This window comes from Rhagoletis zephyria, unplaced genomic scaffold (genome assembly GCF_001687245.7).
Source record: "Rhagoletis zephyria isolate East Lansing unplaced genomic scaffold, Rhagoletis_zephyria_1.1 Rzeph_scaffold_00092, whole genome shotgun sequence".
NCBI classification, from domain to species: domain Eukaryota; kingdom Metazoa; phylum Arthropoda; class Insecta; order Diptera; family Tephritidae; genus Rhagoletis; species Rhagoletis zephyria.
Window position 1 is genome coordinate 103,947 of NW_016157176.1, and position 12,510 is coordinate 116,456.

Genomic DNA, 12,510 nt, shown 5'->3' on the forward strand with positions numbered 1-12,510 from the left:
TAATTTATGTACGATAGTAGACAATGCCAATTTGGCCAAGTCGTACAATTTATGGTGTTAAAGATGGCAACTGGCAACTGAGTTGCTATATTGGCAACTGCATTTTTGTGGTTGCCGCAGAAATTTTGATTGAGATAATTTATTTATTTTTTCAACTGTTTTTTCAGCTTATTTACACTCAAGTCTTAGTTGCTGGTTCTTCAAAATTTTATTACCTTCAACATTATAGAACTTAACTTTATTTAACTTAGAAGTTCATATTCATATTCGACTCATTATTAGTCTAATTTACGACTGATTGGCATTGTCGACTATCATAATGAAATAAGTAGTCGACGAAAATCGTCCAAAACTATCCAGTGCTACCAAGTTTTTCTTTTTTAATACACTAGTCGGGTCGAAAAATTAGGCAATGGCATGTAATTTTTCATACGGCTCGACTCTCGAAAAACGACTTGCACTCGACACGACACTCGCAATGATTATCCACTCTAAGTCAAATTTTCTAGTTGTTATTGCTTTCTCGTTATCAAGTATTTCTAAAAAGAAATTTGAGGTTTTTTTTTAATTGATCGAATTTTTAGGCAATGCCACGTACTTTTCGATACAACTCGACTATCGAAAAACGATTTACATTCGAATGAGGTTGAATATCTTTTCCGCTAGTTTTAGCGTTATTTTCTTTCAAAAGGTGAAGTAATTTAAGAACGCTCTGAACATTTGCCCCGGTATTGAAGCCTACCGTAAGTTGCCTAACTTCCTGATACAATTTGCGGCCGTTTTCCCTGTCGCTTAGCATTTGAAGCTCATCGTACCGAAGTACAGAGCTTTTTAAATGGATGGAGCTGAATGCCACTGAATCCAACATGGAAGAAGAAATAAAACGAACATTTTTTTATTATTGAATTCAATATTGATTATATTTGTTATTGAGTTCATTTTATGTATTTTTATTTTCCGTTTAATACATTTCACTTTTTGATTGTTTAAACTAGGGGTTTTTTAATGTTATGCAATAGTTTACGACTAAATTACGAGTTAATATTTTTGAAATATTCCATATATATGTATATGTGTTTTAGGTAATATTAATTAATATTTATATTTATATATGTATATGCGTATATATTGAATGTGTGTATGTATAGTTTACGCATATTTCCATTTTTCAATTAGCGTTGTTTCTTTCACTTATTAAACATTAAACTGACAATTAGAAGAATTGTGTATGTATGGAAATATTCATGTTAATTATTATGTACTTGTAAGTTGTTTTTTTTTTGCTACGATTGGTATATTTTTATATTTCGTAGCTAGATATATATGTACGGGTAAATTGATAATAGCAATGGGTGACCAGCGAAAAAAAAAACGTATTCAAGGACAATTACAAGTGATTGCATTAACTCAAAAAACGATAAGGATAAGGCAAGTTAAAGAACAACAAAGATCATTAAAAATTAAAAAATTTTAGAACACGGACTACTAAAATACAAAACGCCAGCAGTGGAAAATAAGAGAAACGCCAGCGACACGGCTGATGTATCGTAGTGTCTTGTGAAATCAGCCAATGGGTTTTGTGCTTAACTAACGAATCGGCACTAATATTTATGGATTTAACTGTTTTACAATTAATACACTTGAAATATGTGGTCGAGCGTGCGCACGAATTAATCCTGTTATTCACTTAGCCTAAATCTCACTTAAATTGATTGCATGTTCATATTGTATGTATGAATATGTGTATAAGAATGCATAAGTATGCTTTCACTTTTTGCTAAACGGCTATGTTAGGTATTTATATGAAATATCTGTATGTTCCTATGCATATGTACATGTATATGCACACATATGCCCTATTGAAGAGCCACCACACCCTCGTTGCTAATAGTTGCTTAGAAGTATGTATGACTTTATGTTTCTCGCATGTAGTAGCACGGGAAAGTAAACTAAAATTGCTGTTTGTCCACTGCGCACATTTGTCTCTTCACTAGTATCTGCATTTAGAATACGCAACTTTGCCTAAAACTATGCTGTATTTTCTCTCTTCATTCAGCTAGTTAAGATTATATATATTATGTATATGTTATGAATATTTCAAGTATTACTGGCGGGTATTACAAAAACTAAACGTGTTTTTAGCTAATTTGTAAAACTCTTTTTGTGTTTTCCTCTTGCAAATTTATGTAGGTGTAAGTACCTGTAGTATATCAATACATAAGACTGCTAATTATAAGCTATAATACATGTACACTTGTCGTTGGTATAAATACGTGACAGAATAGAAAAAATACATGAAGATTTGCTCAAGAACAAATGTATGTGTGTACGTACATATGTATTAACAAAACGGTTACATAACACTAAATTTAGTTTTGAATCGTATAAATCAATAATAAGCTAAACGAAAATAATAATAAGCACAACTACTTCACACAAACAAATTTAAAGCACTTCGCCATTATAAAAAAAAAAAACATATTTGTATCTAGCTCCGCTTTATCATTACTCCACAAGAATTATGAATTTAATAAGTCCAAGTATCTATAAGATTGATTATCTATCGTTTACGTTTGCTACTCTTTCCATCGCCATTATTTTTTAAACCTTGGCTTGCCTAATTATTTAGCTTCGAAATTTTGTTGCCATTCTTTACGCGTTTACTTCCCTTAATTTTACTTCCTATACTGCATAAAAAATATTATCATCACAATGTTAATATACATTTTTTGTATGTGTATTTGCAACGAATTTACAGTACATACAACGTTTATAAGCAGTCACTGCCTAGTTTTCTAGTTAGCCAGCGCTCGAGTTTCTTCGTAGCTTGATTATATAAATTTTCTATTCAAAATCCTGCGCTCGCATTCAAACGCATCCTCTTCAACGTGTATGAACGCAATAAATTTTTATAATTTGCGTTATTGCGTATTCACGTCTTGAGTATGAATGGAGTATGTATGCTTGTGTAACGTTTGCGCTTGTGCGTTAAAAACACTCTGCTTCGACTCTAATTTTATAGTTCAAATTTTCTTGTCTGACATGTTTTATTCCCATTTTATATTTTATTTATTCTTTTTCCATTAAATTAATTTCATATTTCATATTGAATTCAGTAATTAAGAATATATTTCAAATGTTTGTGTGGGTGTGTATCAATGTATGTAAGGGAGTGTGTGTGTTTATTTGTTTCTGTACATATAACTGGTTTTTGGCTTTTCAAAATGTTTCCTTTGCTTGGTGCATAGTTTTCCAGTTACTTCTAGTTTTATTCATGTTAAACTCAGGTTTAACGATATCACCCGACTATTCAATTTGATTGCTAACTTACATCATTTTACTTGCCAACTTCTTCGTTTCGCAACATTGCGTATTTACGATAAATGGAACGACATGCTACCCTCATTTGCCGCAACTTTCAGTTTCTGTCGCATCACTTCTCGACTCGAATAATCGGGTAATTTTAAATAGTTCACACATGTCATCACCGATGGTAAATAATCATTTGGATTTTGATTACCATCAAGCGTTTTACGCACTATGGTTAGCTGTGGTGTTAGCGATTTGAAGCCGCCGGTTGGCAAACGTGGCGAGCCGGTAACGAATTGCAGGAATAATCGTTGCTCATCGCGAGTATACGATGATAGTATATCGTATAAATGTTGTATAGCTTGGGAATCTTGTGTAAAACCGTGATCGGTACGGCAACAATCTTGCAGCATTTTAATCTCCCAACGCTGATAGTTGCTAGCCCCAGAACCGCAAAACACATTCTCCAACTCTTCGGGATAGAACATACGCAGACGTTGCGTCGGAAACACTGAGTCAAAACCTGGCAGAAGGAGTATGAAAGAAAAGATTTATGAGTTAAGAATGAAAAAAAAAACACAACACCTTTATATTAAATCTAAATTGCTTTGGGGCAGCGCACGTACCTTCACGCAATGCCTCAAATTGTTTCTGGACGCCTTCGATGAGGAACCAATATGTCACCAATGAGATATATTGATGTAAATTGTGTATTGTTACTGGCGTATCACGTCCACCTCGACACAGCTCAATGTTAGCGTAGCCGGGTAAAACAAAGTCTAATCCCAAGTCAGCTATGGGACAGCCATCCAAGTCCAGTGATTCGATCTATATGTGAAAGCAGGAAGTTTATAAGTTTGCAGTTGCTCGTGAAATAAAGCAACTCTTTGCTTACCTTTTCAGTCTTTTCCATTGCATCTAGATTGGAATCAGCTAATATTAGCTCACGTTCATGTACCACATCCTGCAAACGTACCAATGTGATTTGTACTTCGGGCGCAACACGCGCCAAATCGGCCAGACCGACTGAGTGCTCTTCATTTAGTAGCCAACGATAAAATGGTATTGAGAAAGGTAGATCCAGCTGAAAAGATAACAAAATATTAATATATCTAGTCTAAATCGAGAGCAGTACAAAAAATTTGAATAATTTACCAAAAAGGGAATGGAAAAAAAATTAAAAAAAAATTAAAAATAATGAAATAAAGTATCTTTTGTAGGTATGCGAAGCGGCCTCGGACAAAATTATTTGATACGAGTATTAGAGTAATACTTTACACTAGTGAAACTGGACATGTGCACATCATCAGAATATTTTCTGGCAGCCATTAGAAAATACGCTGTGGCTATCAACGCAAGACACTGAAATTTGATTGGGCTTTGAATATGGTCCATCGAAAATGAGGTCAACTTTGGAACCACCATGAAAGCAGTTCCTATGTTAATTAATTTTAATTTTTGTTAATTCTAAAAAATCAAATTTGTGAAAAAAGATCATTGATGGCGACGTCATACAACTTTTTATGTAAGTGTTTGTTGCAAAAAAATTAAGACATATGTACAAGATAAATTAGCGAACTTCAGCCAAACAATTCACTTACCATTCGACTGTCCATCACAGCTTTAGCCATAAATTTTCCGAGGAATTTGAATTTCGCCTTAGATTTTGAAACATGCGGCAACTTTGATGATTTGCCCAGCGGCATAGGAAAGAGTCCATGTGGTGAATTTACATATGTCACAGATGTGTTTGTCGTTATAGTGACCGCAGAGGAGTTACTCTCGCCGATTTCAGGCGGTGTGCTATCGCCGCCATCGGATGGCGAAAGATTATGGTGTTGTTGTTGTAACTGCTGTTGCGTTATATTATGTAGTTGCAATTCGTCACCGCCAATTTGTTGCTCAATTATCATATTCAAGGCATTCTCATTTGACGACGATGTGCCACCAACCTGATCCATCGCCTGTTGATGTTGTTGTTGTTGTTGCTGATGATGTTGATGACTACGTGTAGACATGCCCATGCCACTACCACTGCTATTACTGGCACCGCCATGGTGGCCATCGCCAGTGCGATGAGTTCTGCTACTTGAACGCGTTACGGTGGTTGTACTTGCAGTTGTTGTTGTTGTGTTAGTTGCTTGCACAACTGTTGTGTTCGTTACCGCTGTAACAGTAACGATGTCTTCTTGTTGCGCTGTCGTCACGTCACTCACTTCATCGATCTGTACGCTGGTGCTCGATTTCACTACATCCGCTATAGTGGAGGAGTTCTGCTTATAACTATCACTACCATTCCAGAGGCCCAGGTCACAACGCTGTAACTCAGCTGAGACCAAGGCATAAAACTCCAATGTTGGGCCAAGTCCAGTACCAACCTATTAAGTAAAATTGAGAAATGTTTGAGAACGGGTTATTAAGGCTTAATTGTTTTTTTTTTTATCACTTACCTCGTTCTCGTATTGTATTTCGAGCAATGCTTTCGAATGGCCAACGTCTTGAATAATGTGCTCAGCTTGCTTTAGTATATCCTCGCGTGAAATGGCACGTTTCCGCCTATCCAAGCGTGGTGCCACACGCTCCGACGATTCGGCTGCATTCAGATCAGGAGTCGTATCCAACAGTCGTTGCAAGGCGCGGTCACGGTCAAAGCTTGTTGCATAGAAGAGCAAATGGCGCGTTTCAAAGGGGAAGAGGAACGCACATGCCATACCAATTTGTGGTAGCCACTGCGGTAAATTGCCGGTCATGATTACAAGTGGATCTTGTAGCTGTCGATTGGCCTTGGCTGTGATCTTTGGATGCACAAATTCTGACTGAGGCACAATGTGCTGGCGATGCACGCAGCCATACAACTGCTCCCAATGCCGATTGAGCGCATTTATTATACGTAGCATACATAGCGCATCTAACGAGGCATCCTGCACTGTCACCACATCGGGCGGCAGTGTGTTGGTAAGGAAAGCTTTAAGTGCAGACACCGTACTGGGCGCTATGCCCTCATGCCACAATTCGGTCTTCTTGCGCAACAACTTGGACGATGATTTGTTACCCTTTTTTGAGGACGTGGACGTACCAGAAGATGATGTGCCACATGTGGGTGTATGCAGTCCCGAGCCAGAAGTGCCAGCTGCAGCCGATGAGGATGCACCACCACAGTGTTTGCCAACATTTAGACTTGCAGTAGAACTAGTTGTCGCACTAACACTACTGCTGCTCGCCTCTTCCTCCATGGGGCGGTAATAAATTGTATGCTGTTGCACCCAAACGCTAGCATTACCCAGCGGTGTCTCGGTGTCTGTATCAGTTTCCGACTGATCATTCACCAGAGGTGAAAACTGCTTAACTGCTTGATAGACAGTCATGTTATAGGGCAAGACGTGATCACCGATCATGAATTGTAATTTGTGCTTGAATCCACTTTGTGACATCACAACAGCGGCCACGTTGTCATCCATATCCTCCTCTGAATCATCATCTGAATCGCCGCGTATACCGCCATAGCCACGCACAACCAGGTAGCGCTCGATCGCCTGCACCATGGCGAGAGGGTCGATTTTGACGGTGCCACCTTTCCATTGCCGGAGATTCGTGCAGTCAGGATGGCGTTGTAAGTTACACTGTGAAAATTAAAAAGAAAAATGTTACACTTATTTACAATATGAATGTAAGATCCTTTAGGAGAGACGACAATTGTCCTTTATCGCACATCGATAAACATTTTTGGGAAGCATAGCAATTGAAACTCACCTTCAGTTGATGCGTATTGAAGAATTTAAGCGCACTTGTATTGGAGCGTCCGCCAGGGCCGGAGGGAAAGTCGTGCACCTTCACTGGGAACTGTTCCAGCTGAGTGACGCAACCATTTAGTTTCGCAACGAATGCATTGAATGCTACAGCATCAATGTTCGGCATTTGTCCCACCTTCTTTAATGGCTCCAACGGCAAGCCAGCGAATACGTGCATAAATGCCCGCAAGCGCGCATCTCGTTCCACGATGCCATCTTCGCAAGTCATGAAATTCAGCATTGCCTTGATAAGACCTGAGTGATTCACTTCAAATGGTGAAATATCACTTTCTAGTAAAATAGTTTTCAATTCAAGCAGCGCATCTAAGCAATCTTGGAAGCTACCATTTAGCTTGAAGATAATGGTGGATAACCGTTGCAGCACGTTGGTGCCGCCGCTTGTGGCGCTAGCTGAGCCGCTGTTACCGCCGGCACAACCCTCTGCTTTCGCGTTCTCTTGTTCGGCATAACGTTTTACAAACGCAATGGCTTGTTCTCGCACCCATTGGCGTGCCTTCTCACGATTGCCTGCTGCAATGAGGTTCGCATTGGATATGCTCTTGCTAATGCTATTCGCGGCACTGCCCGCGCTGTGGCTGGCAGAATGTGCTGCACTAACAGCGCTGCCACTGTTGTTGCTGCCGCTGCCGGTGTGGTTTGAACTGGCCGCATCTTTGGTAAATGAACTATGGTGAGATCCTTGGCGTCCCCAACGTGCGGGGTTCAGCGAGGCGAGGAATGAAGTTTTCGTCGAACTACTTCCACTGCTGCTAGTGCCGGCACTGCTGGTAGCCCCGCCGCCGCCGCTGAAGCGTGATTTGCTACTGCTGGCGCTGGGTGTGCTGCGACCGGTGCCGCTGCCAAGACCTATTGTGAAACAAGATACTATTAAGCAATTTCAAAATCCGTATTTGCGTACTCAAGTTTACTTACTTGTAGCACGACTCAGCAAATCGTGCATTGAAGATGTGGAGGAGCCGCCTCCTTCTTCCTGGCGCGACTTTGAGCGACTGCTAGATTGTGATTTCCGTTTCGGTGGGACCTTGCGCTTCAACATATCGGACATCTTGTGTTGCAACGCAGAAGCGGACGAAGATGAAGCTGTGGATGAGCCTGTGCTTGTGGCCGCTACACCACTATTGCCGCTATTGCTCTGATAGTGTGGATCGCACCCGCTTGGTGTCGGCGCGAACACCACTTGTGGCAGATGCTGCTGAGGTGGCGGATGTGCCATTACTGTTGGTGGATTGCTGCTAACGGCCGCACCAGATGATGACGGCATTATTTCGACATGATGTGTGGCTGGTGGTGGTGGAGCATGAGGCTGAAAGTGCGGTGGCGGATGGTGGAAGTGGCCGTGCACGTATTGCCGGGGATCACCGGGCGGTAATGGCGGAGCAGCAGCGCTAGTGGAGTAAACAAAGAAGTTCGGTGCCTGTGCAAGATGTGTGTGCGTGGGTGGTCCAGCAGCCGGCGGAGCAGAGCTGCTGTAATGATAATGCAACTCGGTCGCCGGGCCAGCGCCGCCAATCACAGCAACAGGTGGTGTGATACCTGTGCTGGAGTTAATCGTAAGCGCAAGCGACCCAGTGGATTGCTGACGTGGCTGCACACTACCAGCAGGCAGTTGTGACATTAGCAGAGGACCACTGCTGCTTGGTGGCATTGCCAAGGTGACTTTTTGACCATTGCCAGGAGTCGATGCGTTGGCAGTTAAGGTGCTCATTGCATGTGAAAAGCTTTTCACTGTGTATTGGTGGTGATGGCCTTGGCTCGCACCTGGTTTCGACGAATTGGGAGTAGAGTTGCCCGCTGTTGTTGAGCCGCATGTTGACGCCGTGCTGTCCATGAAAAACGGGTTCACCTGCAGACCGGACGCAGATGGAGGTGCACTCTGGGAACCCCCACTAGTGCCTGGTAACGGCTTGGGTGAGGGATTGGCACAAATAGGATTGTTGGGATCGGTGAGCTGCGTGATCTGATAAATTACACCCTCGCGTCGGAAGTGTGTGCCGAACACGTCTGGCAGCTTTTGCATCAAAATCTCGGCCATCTGCAGTGCGCCAACCACTATGCGCAAATCGTTGCTGCCCATCATGCCAGCTATGTGACTGGAGACCAACTGATTCTTTAGCACATCTCGCAGAAGTTCGGGTGTGGCATAGTAAACCATACGCAACAGCGCGCGCAAACATTTGTAGCGTACATTAGGGCCAGCAGAGGAGCTATACACTTCGTAAAGTACGTTGAAGAGGTTCTTGATGAACTCCGCAGCTAAACCGCGTTCCTCCTTGAGACAAGCGATGCGTGCATCCACCGATGCGCGTCGACGCTGTTGAGCGCTGCTGGTGCCAGGCGTATTTGGAGCCGTGCTGGGTGTGCTGGACTGTGCTGATGTGCTTGCCGCTGTGTTCGCTACTGTGCTGGTTAACGCTGTAATTGCTGTGGCCACCGCAGAAGCTGACAAATCCTGCCCAGCTGATGAAGCCGCTGCAGTCGGTGGTGGTGGCGGTGGCACATAATTTGGATTAATTTTGCGCTGCACTGGACGCGTTGTGCCAGTGTCTTCGTTAATCTGCTGCATTGAATGAAAGTCGACGGTGTATGTACGACCCAATGTACTCAAACTGAACTCGTCATCCGAATTCAAATGTGCCGCCTCAATCATACGCGAATCAATGGTCGAATAGTTATGCCAAGTGCCACGATCATCACGCCACTGCCATTGCACTTGGTCCTGAGTGTTGAGTGTGGGACGATCCAACAGTGTGTCCACTGTAAAAATACCATCTGTAGGCAGCCGCGGCATTAGTTCGCCAATCAAACAAGTTATCTCGTACAGCTCAGATGGGGAGCGTGTTATGAGCTCGACATGCGACGTGGTCGATGTGTTGGGCTCTGCATTGCCAGTAAGCAAGTAAAGCAGTGTCGATGCAATGTCGTTCTTCAGAAGCGAAATGGCCAGATCAGGGCAGTTGCCACACATCAGGCTCAACATGCGTACGACGGATGTGAACGTGCCGGTGTTCAGTATAGTTGGTGTAACAACCAACAATTGCTGGCAATTTTTAAGCAACTCCTTGCTAGCGATCTCTTGTAACCGCTTAGGATCATGCTGGAAGCTCTCTACCAAACGACAAAACGCCGAGCAAACGCTCTCAACGCACTTCTTGTCTTGCTGCGACAACAAACGAGCCAAAAGCGGTAAACTCTCCGCGACAAAGTGAAATTCCTCCGGGTGCAGATTTAGACAACAGTTCGCCGTAATAGCTAGCGCTGCACGCTGTGCATTGATCGAGAAGAAATCTAGGAAGGTCAGACATGCCGAGACGCCATTGGCTTGCAGTATCGCTTTGTTATGACGACGCGATAATATCTCGAGTGCTGTCAAACTCTGCTCCGCAACATCCATGCATTGAATGGCTTGCAATTTTTCAAGGAATACCGGCACTGCTTCGACAACTGTACCTGAGGAACGCGGGAGTGCCTCCAACATGTAGGCGAGAGCACGACACGCATTGTTCATAATATCGAAATTGTTTTCCATACGCAGCAGCGTAATCAGCGCCGGTACCACCTGCTTGATTGGAAAGCCGGCTAGCGTGTCCTCATTGCCCATCACTAGCATTTGACACATCTCGATAGCGGCCTGCAGCTGTTGACTCTCATCGTGCGATTGCAAGCCTTGCAACAACTGTTGCGCCTTCGACGAACTGCTATTGCCAATGGTGCGATGTAAGATGTGGGTCATGCGTGGTCCCAACGCTCCAAAGAGATGCGGCGGTAGGCCACGCGCCTCCAATAACGCCTGTAGACGCCCCACTTCGCTGTCATCGCTCTCCGAGTCGGCGTGCGAAGTGGCGGCAGTGGTCGCGCCTGTTCCCCCAGTATTTGTGGCCGTCGCGGCAGCAGAAGCGGTGCCCACACCGGCACCCGCACCAGCTCCCGCACTTGCGTTATTTGCTAGATTTGTGTTGGCGGCGCCCAAGGCGGTAGAGACGCTGAGGTTAGCTGCAATACAACGAAGAAAAAATAAATAAAATGATGAAATTGATTGAATATGAGAATAAGATTATACTTCAATATATATATGTAGATATTTTTAGTTGCATACATACATATGTATGCGTAAAGTACAAATGATTTGAAAAAAATATGTATTAAAATTAAAAGAGTAAATACAGAAGTGCTGTCACCGCTTAGCAGGGCAGGCAGGTAAATTGGGTCAGTCGAAGGAAACAGTTAAGTGGGGAAACAGAATAGGGCTTTGTCGTATAAAATAAGGAAAAGGGATAAAAGCAATAAAACAAAAAAACTGCATAGCACACTTTAAGAGTGAAGCCAACTTAAGAAAATAGTTAAAAAATATACATATGTGCATACATATACATATATTTACAAAATAAATATAGATAATGGAAACAAAGGAAGCAAAACATGTTGATGAAGCGGTTGATGAGAGGATTTGCTTATATTCGGTTAGCACTTTTCGTCATTTGTTGCTTTTTCGTTTTCTTTTTCTTTCAAATTACCTGTGGTCGATTGTCCACCTGTATTCGGCGGTCCAGTCGGCGGTTGTTGTGCCATTAAACTATAACTTAACGCATCCGCAGAAGCTGTTGTGTACAAAATATATGCGTGCGTTGTGGTCGTGGTCGTGGTTGTGGTGGTGGTGGTGGTAGTTGGATGTGGTAGTGGGTGGTACGAGTAGTATGCGCCATGAAAGTAGAGAATTTTTCTAGGTTCTTATTAAAATCATTAAAACATGCTTATAAATTTACAACACAGTGCTTAAAATAACTTTAAAAGCACCCATTTCCACACTCTGCCCACGCCCACGCCCACTACTACCGATGGAGGACTAAATACACGAGAAAACCAGACTAAATATTTTTCAATTAACCGCGTTAACTAACTTCTTATTTATTTATAACGACATATTTACAGTTTTTAAAGCCATCAACTACATAAATGTATATACATACATATAAAATATATGTAAATGCATACCCCTATGCAAAAATATATGTATGCTTTCTCATTTTATAAAGGACTACAACTGCATCTCAAAATTTGCAAACGCAACTATCTGCTCCTTAGTGTTGCCTATACATATGTATGTGGGTTTCAAACGCAAAATTACGAGGGATCAGGCGGATACAATTTCATTAATACAAGCGTTACCTAATAAGTACTTAGTGAAACATCTAAACATGTAAAAGTATTTCAAGCTTATTTAAGGAAATTGAAGAGATTGAGATCCACGTTACCGCAAAGACTCACGAATCATAACCAACCAAAGACTTTCACATAAGGAAACATTTTTGGGTAGTTATAGGGTAGGTGGCCACCATAGCTGACTGGTTAGAAGTGCGAACTTCCAAGCGATAGGACCCAGGTTCGATCCTTGATC

At 42.3% G+C, this 12,510-nt stretch overlaps 1 protein-coding gene across 8 annotated transcripts in view; it reads right to left on the minus strand.

Moving 5' to 3' along the window:
• Nucleotides 1-12,510, minus strand: part of ctrip (E3 ubiquitin-protein ligase ctrip) — a 65,266-nt gene that overhangs the window by 7,930 nt on the left and 44,826 nt on the right. For 3 of the 8 annotated variants that reach the window (XM_017631106.1, XM_017631099.1, XM_017631139.1), the window contains 8 exons: nt 11,630-11,713; nt 8,031-11,108; nt 7,060-7,964; nt 5,760-6,929; nt 4,911-5,687; nt 4,205-4,393; nt 3,936-4,137; nt 1,270-3,832 (listed from right to left, as the gene is read on the minus strand). In XM_017631106.1, coding sequence (XP_017486595.1) covers nt 3,375-3,832; nt 3,936-4,137; nt 4,205-4,393; nt 4,911-5,687; nt 5,760-6,929; nt 7,060-7,964; nt 8,031-11,108; nt 11,630-11,713 — 6,863 coding nt within the window. In that variant the 3' untranslated portion in view covers nt 1,270-3,374. Of the gene's footprint in view, nt 1-1,269; nt 3,833-3,935; nt 4,138-4,204; nt 4,394-4,910; nt 5,688-5,759; nt 6,930-7,059; nt 7,965-8,030; nt 11,109-11,629; nt 11,714-12,510 lie in introns of those variants that run through there. The other 5 variants (XM_017631114.1, XM_017631147.1, XM_017631121.1 and 2 more) reach the window with 4 other exon arrangements.